Source organism: Orycteropus afer, unplaced genomic scaffold (genome assembly GCF_000298275.1).
Source record: "Orycteropus afer afer isolate SDZICR_OR568_19922 unplaced genomic scaffold, OryAfe1.0 scaffold00375, whole genome shotgun sequence".
Lineage (NCBI taxonomy): Eukaryota > Metazoa > Chordata > Mammalia > Tubulidentata > Orycteropodidae > Orycteropus > Orycteropus afer.
The window spans coordinates 3,221,642-3,234,611 of NW_006921962.1; the positions used below are offsets into that span (position 1 = coordinate 3,221,642).

Below are 12,970 nucleotides of genomic sequence, written 5' to 3' on the forward strand. Positions count from 1 at the left end.
TAAGGCATTATAATAACTCTAAATTTTTATAGTTTATTCCAAATGATTTAAGATTTTAGAATAAGAATATATTTTTCTGTCTCTAATTTAACTGATATTTCCTCTGAACTATATTGTATTCTTTTTCTCTCTTTTTGTAATTTGGAATATTGTGTTAGAAAGTTATAAAAATAAATAACAGAAAAATAGTTTTCATAATTTTAGAACTAGTGATCATGGTAGTTTATTTCTGCTGAACTTTTATTTTGAAAACCTCATATATCCTTCATCTGTGTTAAGTAGCAGACATGTTAATTTCACAAGTTGATTAGTTAGGCACAAAAATTACTACTGCAAGTCAATGAGAGAACTAGAATCTAGATTTTCTAGCTCATAGTACAAAGCTCTATGCATACAACTATAGCAGCCAAGAGCATGATCTTTGATGTCAGGAACACGAAAGACGAGCTTTTGGCCCTGTCACATTCTGGTTGTTTTGACCTTGAACAAAGAGAGAAAGTAAATATTGTAAGGGTTGGTTGAAAGAGAGAGCCTGGCTAGTACCTAAATGCTTCCAAAATGTTAATTTCATTTATTCTTCTCTCTTTCTATTCTTTGTGTCTCTCATCTCCTTTTTCAGCAAAAGCAATGCTTTCAAACTAGTGTGTTGATTGTTTTACGTGGATCAGGTATGGTCGGGGTAATATTATGGCCATAGACAGTTGATCTTTTTAAAGACTTTCTTATTTCCTACTACTACATGCCCTGTTCATCTTCTAACTCAAATTAAAGATTGAAGGGTTTTTTTTTGTTTGTTTTTGTTTTTTTACCTACTTGTCTCTTTAAAAGTCTCTCTTCCCTAGCCCTTTCTTACCTTTAATGAGCATATTCGTTTACCTCTCTTTGTATACACACGTTTATTTGTTGAGCCATTTGGCATTTGATTCAGACATCATGGATTTCACCCCTAAATACTTGAGCATGTATCTCCTAAATACAAAGATGTTATCCTTTATTCCCACAGTAAAATTATCATAGTTGGGGAATTTAATTTTGATACAATACTGTTATTTAAGGAGCTCTGGTAGCATAGTGCCTAAACCCTTAACTGCTAACCAGAGGGCCGGCGGTTCAAACCCACCAGCCACTCCTAGAAAGGAAAGTTGGACGATCTACTTCCATAGTGATACCCCTTCAGAAACCCAAGGAGGGGTCGCTATGAGTCAGGGCCAACTTGATGGCACATAACAACAATAACAACACTGTTACTTATGTTAACTGATACATATTAAGATTTTCCCAATTCTTATTGATGTCTTTTTTAGCTCTTTGTTTTTTCAAGTCAAGGAAAGGTCCATACAAGAATTATACATTGCATTTAATTGGATTTATTTTACTGCGTGTGTGACATTACTTGGTTTGTATAAATTTGAGAACTGATTTAAATACTGCGTGGTATTTCTATCACATTGTCAGTGTTGCTAGTCTTCAGATTTGGCTGCAAGTGATCAAAATGTGGATATTTTTTAAATCATAAACTAGAGAATTTTTTTAAATCCTTAGTATTAGTCCTAATCCTCCTCTAGAATTTTCTCTAGGAAAGCACTAATGTAAACTCCTAGTGGTGATGTATGAATTTCAATGTTATGTAGTATATGTATCAGGAAACTATATAATGAGTAGCATAGGAGCTCTGGTAGCATAGTGCCTAAGGCACTTGACTGCTAACCAGAAGGCTGGCGGTTCAAACCCACCAGCCACTCCTCAGAAGGAAGGTTGGGCAATCTACTTCTGTAGTGATGTTGTTGTTGTTATGTGCCGTCGAGTCGGCCCCGACTCATAGCGACCCCTCCTTGGGTTTCCAAGGCAGTATCACTACGGAAGTAGGATTGCCCAACCTTCCTTCCGAGGAGTGGCTGGTGATACTGCCTCAGAAATCCAAGGAGGGGTCGCTATGAGTCGGGTCAACTCGACAGCACATAACAACAACAACATATGATGAGTAGCATAGGAGCTTTGGTAGCATAGTACCTAAGGCATTTGACTGCTAACCAGAAGGCTGGCGGTTCAAACCCACCAGCTACTCCTCAAAAGAAAGATGGGGCAGTCTACTTCCATAGTGATACTGCCTCAGAAACCCAAGGAGGGGTCACTATGAGTCGGGTCCGACTCGACGGCACATAACAACAACAGCAATATAATGAGTTACCTTCTGTCCAGGAACTGGAGAGCTTCTTGAATTAATTTAGAGCCCATGTTCATATGATCATAATTAAATGTTTTAAAATGAATTTAAAAAAAATTTTTTTATTGTTTGAGGTGAAAGCTTACACAGCAAATTAGGTTCCCATTTAACAATTTTCATATAAATTGTTTCATAATATTGATCACATTTTTCATAATGTGTCTGCATTCTTATTATTTCCATTCTGTTTGTTCTTTTTCCATTAATCTAGCTTCCTTGTACAGTGACTATGTATTCCTTCCATCTTCTTTTGATGTTTCCTGCATCATTCAATATGTTGCCCATAGAATCTTTCAATATTGCAATTCAAGGCTTAAATTTTTTCCTAAGTTCTTTCAGCTTGAGAAATGTTCTTCCCTTTTGGGGAACTCCAGGTCTTTGCACATTTTATTATAATAATTGGCTTTGTCTTCTCGAGTTGTTCTTTGAAATCTTCTGTTCAGCTCTTTTATCTTGTCATTTCTTCCATTTGCTTTAGCTACTCTTTGTTCAGGGGCAAGTTTCAGAGTCTCTTCTAACATCCATTTTGGTCTTTCCTTCTTTCTTGACTTTTTTATCACCTCTTGCTTCATGGATGATATTCTTGATGTCATCCCACAATTCTCTGGTTTTCGGTCATTGGTGTTAAGTGCATCAAACCTTTTCTTCCGATGGTCTCTAAATTCAGGAGGGATATTATGAAGGTCATATTTTGGCTCTCGTGGACTTGTTTTAATTGTCTTCAGCTTCAACTTGAATGTGCATATGAGCAGTTGATGGTCTGTTCCACAATCAGCTCCTGGCCTTGTTTTGGCTGAAGATATTGAACTTCTCCATCACACTTGATATAGTCTATCTGATTCCTGGGTATTCCATCCAGTGAAGTCCACATGTATAGCTGTTATTTATGTTGTTGATCAAGAACCAGTGCTATTGAAGGAAGAAGTCAAAGCTGCCCTGAAGGAATTGGCAAAGAACAAGGCTCCAGGAATTGATGGAATACCCACGGAGATGTTTCAACAAACAGATTTTGCACTGGAGGCACTCACTCGGCTATACCAAGAGATTTGAAAGACAGCTACCAGGCCAACTGACTGGAAGATCCATATTTGTACCCACCCATTCCAAAGAAAGGTGATCCCACAGAATGTGGAAATTATTGAAAAATATCATTAATACCACATGCAAGTAAAATCTTACTGAAGATGATTTAAAAACTATCACAGTGGTATATTGACAGAGAACTCCCAGAAATGCAATTCGATCCAGAAATTGCAATTCCGGATTCAGAAGAGGACATAGAACAAGGGATGTCATAGCTGATGTTGATTAATCTTGGCTTAAAGCAAAGAATACCAGAAAGATGTTTCCTTGTGTTTTATTGACTATGCAAAAGCATTTGATTGTGTGGATCGTAACAAATTTTGGATAACACTGAGAAGAATGGGAATTTCAGAACACTTGATTGTATTCATGAGGAACTTGCACATAGATCAAGAGGCTGTTGTTCTAACAGAACAGGGGGCTACTGCATGGTTTAAAATGAAGAAGGGAGTGTGTCAGGGTTGTATCCTTTCACCATACTTAGACTCAGTCTGTATGCTGAGCAAATAATCTGAGAAGCTGGACTGTATGAAGAAGAACGTGGCATCAGGATTGGAGGAAGACTCATTAACAACCTGTGATTCACAGATAACACAACTTTGCTTGTTGAAAGTGAGGATGACTTGAAGCACTTACTGATGAAGACTAAAGACTAGAGTCTGCAGTATGGGTTACACCTCAATATAAAGAAAGCAAAAATCCTCACAACTGGTCTAATAAACAGGCTCATGATGGATAGAGAAAAGGTTGAAGTTGTCAAGGATTTCGTATTACTTGGTTCTACAGTCCACATCAGTGGAAGCAGCAGGCAAGACATCAGATGATGTAGTGCATTGAGCAAATCTGCTGCAAAAGACCACTTTCAGTTGCTGAAGAGCAAAGATGGCTCCTTGAAGACTAAGGTGTGCCTAACCCACGCCATGGTAATTTCAGTTGCCTCTTATGCATGTGAGAGCTGGATGATGAATAAGGAATACCAAAGAAGAATTGATGCTTTTGAGTTGTGGTGTTGGAGACGAATGCTAACAGTACCATGGACTGCTAAAAGAACTAACAAATCTGTCTTGGAAAAAGTGCAGCTGGAATGTTCCTTAGAATCGAGAATGGCCAGACTTCATCTTACCTACTTTGGTCATGTTGTCAGGAGAAAACCATTCCCTGGAGAAGGGTGTCATGCTTGGTAAAGTGGAGGGTCAACAAAAAAGGGGAAGGCCATCAACAGGATGGATAGACACAGTGGCTGCAACGATAGGCTCAGGTATAGCAAAGATCGTGAGACTGGCACAGGACAGGGCCACGTTTTGTTCTGTTGTGCATGGATGGGGTCGCTGTGAATCAGAGATGACACAACGGCACCTAACAAGAACAGCAGCTTCCCTGTAAGGTGAAATTCTATGAAAGTGGGTCATCTGCTAAATTTTGAAGACTGTTAATCATGTTACAACTAGGGTCACCCTGAGCTACTTAACTAAAATATTTAATTCTAGAGCCATCATAAAATTCTTTAGGGAGCACTGAATTTTGCCTACATCCTAGCTTTTATCACTTAATCTGTTAGGACTATAGCATTATTCAGAATTCACATAAGGTTCATTTTCCTACAGTACCTAAGCAAGAAATTGGCTCTCTTTATTTTGGGTAATGAGCTTTACAAACCTTTTTCTGCTAAATTCAAATAATTACAGTACATTTCTTGTGGTCAGTTTTATTTTTCTCAAGTGTAGCCCAGATTTGTGGCAACTTGCTTCATGATTTATGCCTCTTGCCCTAAATGAAATGAAATACTTTACGGTGGTTCAGTGATTAAGTGCTCAGCTGCTAATCACAATGTCACTGGTTTGAACTCACCAACCACTCTGCAGGAGAAAGATGTGGCAATCTGCTTCTGTAAAGATTTACAGCTTTGGAAACCCTGTGGAACAGTTCTCCTCTGTTCTAGATGGTTGCTGTGGATTGGAATTGACAGCAATAGGTTTGGTTAATTTAATGGGCCAATAATGTTTTTGCTATAAATATTCATATTCAAAATCACTTTTGATCCTGTAATTAAATTGATCTAATAACAACCATCTCCTTCTGTGATTCGTATAGTCATAAACTTTTTTTTAATAACTTTTTTTTTGTGTGTGATTTTGATGAAAGCTTACTGAACGAATTGATTTTTCATTCAACAATTTATACACATTTTGTTTCGGTATATTGAATGCAGTCCCCACAGTGTAATAGCATTTCCCACTTCCACTGCCTTTACCTTTTACATTCATTCTTCTTTCCTGTCCATTCCTATCTTCTGAGCTTTATTCCTGGGCAAACACTGCCCTTTTGATCTCATATGGTTGATTGTTCTGAGGAGTGCTACCTTGGTGTTATTGTTCACCATATATGCCTGTCTATTATTTGGCTGAAGTTTGAACCATAGAGATGAGTTTGATTCTGAGTTTTAAGGGTGTCTAAGGGCCATAATCTTGGGTTCTACCGGTCTGTCAGACCTATAAGCTTGATTTTTTTTTTTAATTATTTTGCATTTTGTTCCACATTTTTCTCCCACTCTATCCAGGACCTCTTATTGTGATCCCTTTCAGAACAGTCAGCAGTGGTAGCCAGGTAACATCTAGTTCTTCTGGTCTCATAGTCATGGAGGCTGGGGTTCATGTGGTCCATTAGTCCTTTGGATTAATTGTTTCCTTTTTTCTTTGATAGTCTTCAGTCTTCTTTGCTCTGGACAGGGAGAGACCAATAGTTGCATCTTAGATGGCCAGTCATAAGCTTTTAAGACCCCCTGTGTATAGTCACCAAAGTAGGATATAGAACGTTGTCTTTGTAGACTACATTATGTCAGTTTTGAGCTTGATGTCCCCTGAGACTGTGGTCCTGAGCCCCCATGCCTGGTGATTCATTTCTTCCAGGTGTTTGGTTATGGCAAAGAAGTTTATATAACTTTGCCCCCTGTATGTGCTACTATATTCATAGATGTATTTTCAGCATATATAGATACAGATGTAGAAATATACTCTGTTAAACCTATATATTTTTTTCATGGGTATAGTCCCATTCTTCCACTTTTGTTCAGCCTGCACGTCTGTGTATCTACTGGTAGATTATTGTTATTACTGTTATTGCAGGATTGTATATGCAATATTGTTGACCTTTGTTGCTTTTAACTCTTGTGCTCCTCCTAGTGTCATCATTTGCCTTGATAATTTTGTGCTGACCCATGCCTTATTGTGTATTATCTTTTCACCCAAGTTAATACACGTCTGCATTCTTCTTAGTGATCTACTCTCTCTTATCCTCCCACCCTGGTATCCTTCAAAGAATGATTCTTTGTGTAAACCTTTTCTTGACTTTTTACAGTACTGATGTCATGCAATGTTTGTCCTTTTGTGATTGACAAATTTTACTCAGCTTAATGTCCTCTAGGTTTGTCCATGTTAATGAGGTGTTTCACAGATTCATTGTTACTTGGCATTGTAAAGTATTCCATTGTTTGTATGCACCATCGTTTATTTATCCATTAATCCACTGATAGGCACTGAGGCTATTTCCAACCTCTTGCTATTGTGAATAATTCTGCTGTGAACGTGGGTGTACATATATCTATCCATGTCATGGCTCTTATTCTATAGGATATATCCCTAGTAGCGTGCTTGGTATGGATCATATGGGATTTCTATTTCCAGTATTTTAAGGAAGCAGCATAACGTTTTCCACAGTGGTTGCACCATTTTACAGTCCCATCAGCAGTGGGTCAGGGTTCCTGTTTTTCCATATCCTCACCAGCATTTGTTGCAGAAACTACAATTTATTTTCAATTTCAAGCATAACTTATTTTAAAGATTACATTTTTTCAATCTTACATTTAATTTTTAAGTTACCATCAAAGTTGCTAACTAACCAAATTTTCCTTCAGTATTCTTTATCAAATAGCACCTTAGCCAAAGGATTTTAATTGCCTTCCAAGTGATTTGTAAATGTGAGGGGTAATTGAGAGAGTGAGAAAAGGAAATCTTGTTTTTGTTTGTTTGGTTTTTATTTTTCTTAATTGACCAAATTTTGTGGTCAAACTTTATCTAAGATAAAAGTCATGATGTACTAAATATTTGAAGTACCATTTTTAGTTTGTTGGAGAATACTTTTGTCAGTATTATTTGGCTTTTAAAATCTGTTCTTATGATTAGTGATACTGATACCCTTTACCTACTTTAATTTAACATTTTAACATATTTTTTAATTTGTTTCAAAATTTTGCCTGTAACTTTAGCGGACTAACAAATTTGCATAAACTAATTGTTAATCTTCAAATGCATTTTAAAATATTTTTTAGTTAAGAGTTCTAGCTATTTCTAGGCTCCCACTTGTCACTCTGCATTTAGACAAACTTTAAATTCTCTTGCTTCCTCCACCATTGTATGAACTCGGTAGGTAGGTAGATAGGTAGAGAGAGACAGATAGACAAACATAGGGCAAGGAATATATCACCAAACAAAAGGAAGCTGGTAAAACAGTAATAAGTTTCATTTATTTTCTATAATAAATCATAGTGATTACTTAGAAAGATATAGTTGTATTCACTTGAAATGTTCTTCTGTTAAGTTCTTAACTAAATTTCTGTAGGAGTAAGGTCAAGTCCTGTGATTTGCGGAGCTTTTCTCTGTAAAATCATCAGTTAGACTTTATACTTTTAAATTTTAACAATAAGTTTACATAACCCTCTCTGGTCCAAATAAATATTGTTGGGATCTTTAAAACAGATTACCTACTTTGCTTTATGGATACACATTCCAATAAAGTGTAAAATATTTTTCTTCATGAATGATAAAACCTCCTTCAGAATTAACTGGAACTACATGTTATGGTTAATTGAATCAACTTAACTATAATATATTTTTTAGCAAGACACTGCTATGTGCTGTGATATTAAAACTGTAAAAATGTAGCATGATGGTTTAAAAGTGGAAGAAATCATATTTGATTTGGGATACTGGGATCAGAACCTTTGAAATAGACCTTGAAGGATTAGCCTGTAGCATTTCAACTAGAACAGAAAAGGAAAGATTGTAGTTTGTTGAAAGGCAAGAAAGGGAAACAGTAAGCAAAGTAGGAATAATATTTTGGATGAATAGGATATTTTGTGGGAAAATGAGTTGTTTTGTTTGAATGAAATTATATGGGTGTGTGTGTGTGTGTATGTGTGTGTGTGTGTAGTAAAACGGGAAAAGTAGATCCAAATTGTGGAATGTCTTCATTGCTTGGATAACACCTTTATATAATTTGATAGGTACTAGTGAATCATAGGAGGAGCTCTGATAGCATAGCTTTTAAACAGCTCTGGTAGCATAGTGGCTAAGGCACTTGACTGCTAACCAGAAGGCTGGCGGTTCAAACCCACCAGCCACTCCTCGGAAGGAAGATGGGGCAATCTACTTCCGTAGTGATACTGCCTCGGAAACCCAAGGAGGGGTCGCTATGAGTCGGGTCTGACTCGATGGCACACAACAACAACAACAACACACCACTACTTAAATCCAGATGCATGTAAGCTAGAGTCAAGGTTATCAGCCATTATAGTGGAACAAATGTCCTTTTCAGAATTGATGTTTACTACCTCACTTTTCTCAATATTAAAATAACATTAATAATAGTCTTTCTTGTATAACTGTAAGGATTAAATGAGATAATACATGTGACATGCTTAGTTTAATACCTGATTTGTTAAATGTTAGCTTCTATTAGAGCATTCAATAAATGTTATCTGCTATCTGGTCTGCTTTATCAAGAAGGAAAATTTTGTTTGCAGTTTGGGGTGGGTAGGTTGGGTGAATTTGAGAGTTTCTACAGCTAGAATTGGCAAACTGTGGGCTGTAAGCTAAACCCAGTCCATTCCCTGTTTTTGTTGCAGCTTACAAGCTAAGAATGATTTTAAATTTTTCAAATGGTTGGAAAAAATTCAAGGGAAGATTATTTTGTAACATTAATTCAAATTCCATTGTCCCTAAATTTTACTGGAGCCACACTCACTCATTTATGTATTGCGGAAGGCTGCTTTTATGCTACAACTGCATAGTTGAATAGTTGCATCAGAGACTCTAGTCTGCAAAGCCTAAAATATTTACAGTCTAGCCCTCTCCAGTAAAAGTTTTCCGACCCTGGAGTGTTACCTGTCATATTGCATAGGATATTATATATACATATGTCTCCAAATTTCTCAGTCCATAGAGACCTTAGTGACTCATTGATTTTTTTTTTCACAGGTCCACTTAGCCAAAAGAAACTCCTAAAATTTTCATTTACTAAATATTTAGATACAGATAAGTTAATAGCAGTTTGTGCCATGTCCAACAGATGTCACTGTGCTTCTCTCAAAACTAAAATACCCCACAGTGCCTCTGAGATTGTGCTGTGGCACCCTGGAGCAGTAAATATGAAAGAAAGGGTTTTAAAAAATACAGATGCTATGCTTGTAGCAGCTACTTAGTTGCTATATTCACCTATATATATTTAACTGTGATTGAATATTTAAATTCTACGAGTAAAGTTGATGAAGTGAACTAGTTAAAAATAACAGATACTGCATTTTTAGAACAGTTAGCTTATGGAATAAATATTTGTACATAAAAGTAGATTTTAGTTGAAATGTTTAAACTTCTATTTGTTGGTAAGGTCAAAGATTATAAACAGAAAATGTTGATAATTTTTTATTGATTATGTTGCATTTTAAAATATTTAACCAGAATGTATAAATGAATAAGAATAAAATTCATGTGTAGTAGTTTGTTCATTCACATGCTATAATATTATCTGCACTGTGTGCCTTTAACTGCTTCACAAGTTTTTGGGTTTTTTTGTTTTGTTTTGTTTTTTTAAGCTTCTTTCATGTTATCTCTTGTTAAAACTACAACTTGTTCCTAGTACTTTTGAAGATTAGGTCAATTAATCATTGGGCTTTAGTTTATTATAAAAAAAAATTTTAAAGAAAAGATTTTTTTTTTTCCCTTAACTTCTCTTTTCTATTTTCATGCTTTCGGTCTTTATCTCTTTACCTGTCTTATTTCAACTGGCTTTAGTATGATTTCACTGCTCCTATCATGCCTGAGGTGGAATCAGTAGATCCTGCATCATGGAGGCAGGGCTTGCGCAAAACTGGCATTGTTCTTGTGCCCAATAAGGGTGAAAAATCTATGGTGAGGCATTTTTATGTGCAAGAATTTCTATTAGGTCACAACATAACAAGTTTAATATAAATACTGGTTCCAAAGATGCATGGTTTTAAGTCCTGATGGTGTGAGCATTTCTGTTTTCTGTATATGCATCGTAATTTTTCTGTGTGATCTAGAGTGTGGAGTGTGTTTTCTTAAATCTAACTTCTGGAGAGGTAATACATTCCTTTTTCAGTTTTAGACCTTTACGTTTTTTACTAAGACATTAACCTAATTAGTAAAAATAAAAGTTTTTCCTGAAACTTTTAACTTACCTGTAAGTTTTAGACTCATCTGTAAGCATCTCATTTTCCAGCTTAAGGACTGATGAGATTGATAATTCTTTTTCTTTTTCCTAAATATAAAATAAAAACAGTTTCCAACCTCAGCTGCTAAAATTTCTCCCAAAGAAGAAGAAAGGAAAGATGAATCTCCCGCATCTTGGAGATTAGGACTTAGAAAGACTGGCAGCTATGGTGCACTTGCTGAAATTACAGCATCTAAAGAAGCTCAGAAAGAAAAAGACACTGCAGGTGTGATGCGTTCAGCTTCAAGTCCCAGACTTTCTTCCTCTTTGGATAATAAAGAAAAGGTAGTCTATGTTACAAACTAATTTCTGTAATAATTCTAAAAATGTATTTTCCAGGAACATCAAAGCTGGTGGATATTTTCTAGGTATCATTAGATCTATATACAAACTTAATTCACCTGACTTTGTGAATTGTAACATAATATGTATGTTCAGTTTAAACAGATACCTATAAAGAATTACAGGTATTCGGAAGATCTGATATATTCACCCCAAACAAATTGTGGGACTATGATCAGCTAAAGGAATTATTCGTCTTACTTGTGAAATTACAATAGCATGTACTAAGGCGAAAGCTTATTTCATTTAATATGCTTTGGTAGTTTTTAGTAGCTTAGGAACACATTTATTTAAGAATGTGAGGGTACTTATAGGTTGGCATTTATCCAGCATTAGAAAATTTTCTTTACTTTTTTTCATCTGACACATTCCAAGCAACTTTGTCTTAATGAGTAGTTTTAATAACCATATTTTGAGAAGCAGTATTAAGATTGTATTGCATAGGATGTACCAAAATTCTTTCAACACAATTTTATGTATTTGGAATATTTATTTTCTACTGCTTTTTCAGCATTTGGACTATTTTTTTCCATATACTTTACCTCCTCTATTTAGGAATGTTTCCTGTGCCAAAAGTTTATAAATAAAATTTCTAACAAATAATTTTTAATGTATTTTGAATTTTTATAAATTCATTATTACCCAGTTGCATTTTGCATACTTTATGCCAGTATACTAGGGATGTATCAGAGTGTCATTGTCACTGTACTGTCCACCAGATTTGGATAAATTTTAATTTAAATACCTTGTGTTTTGAATGTTTTAATGTTTTATTTTAAAGCATAAAATATCAAGATGGTGAATAGTTGGTATAAGATAAGTTATTGGGCCTTCTCAATGAGCTGTATTTCAGACCCTGTTTCTCTGGAAGAAATAGGGATGTTTTAGCTTATGACACTGTTTACTTAAATAATCTGTTACATAAGTTTTATGGAAAAAAAATCATTAAATGTAGAGAAGTTTTTCTTCCTTTCTTATATTAAAATATTATCTAATTCTAGACCCTAACAGGAAAGAAAATTAATTTGAACAAGCTGTGCTTTAGTGCTTTTAGTACCTGATTATTGATGGACATCAGTTTTAGAGTTTAGAAACTGTGAAATACTGTAAAGTAAATTGATAACTGTGTAATTCTACACTGTTGTATAACCTTTGCTTTGCCCTTTTTTTCTCCCCTGTTTTGCAGGAGAAAGACACCAAAGGAACTAGGCTTGCATATGTTGCACCTACAATACCAAGACGACTAGCCAGTACATCTGACATTGAAGAGAAAGAAAACAGGTGAGTTCATAGTGATTACTATGTTTTTTCACTATAAAATCTTTATTATGTAGCATCAGAGATGGTCACTATTAGAATGCAATCACAGGCAAGTTATTTTTAACTTATTGAGTTTAAGTTTTTTCATTTTTAAGAAAGAGCTAATAATCTGCCTGGTTTACAGAATTCTGGCTACAGAATTGAGACATCATCTTTGAAAGTGCTTCAGTAGTTCCAGAGTACATTATATATATATGCAAGTTATTTTCTATGATAACAGTGATGGTGATGGTATTCTAAATGGTCTCCCCTTTTGCCTATTCAGTAAATGAGAAAGGCGGTGACTTAATATCTTTAACTTATATTTGCAATCTCTAAACTTAAGGTAGAGATTCAGCTTTTTTTAAAAATGAGTATCTATTGAGTTTGTTTGAAGATGTGAATACAGGATATAAGAAATGCCACTTTATAGAACCAAGCAAGGCAAATTATGCTATAATAATGATATGGCAAACACTTGCATAATGATCATTTTTATTAGTGCTTTATATTATTAAA

The 12,970-nt window shown here is 35.2% G+C and overlaps 1 protein-coding gene across 1 annotated transcript in view; it reads left to right on the forward strand.

The window, feature by feature from the left end:
- Nucleotides 1-12,970, forward strand: part of PPP1R12A (protein phosphatase 1 regulatory subunit 12A) — a 229,621-nt gene that overhangs the window by 173,049 nt on the left and 43,602 nt on the right. The window contains exons 10-11 of the mRNA XM_007953169.2: nucleotides 10,880-11,095; nucleotides 12,339-12,433. Coding sequence (XP_007951360.1) covers nucleotides 10,880-11,095; nucleotides 12,339-12,433 — 311 coding nt within the window. The remainder of the gene's footprint in view (nucleotides 1-10,879; nucleotides 11,096-12,338; nucleotides 12,434-12,970) is intronic.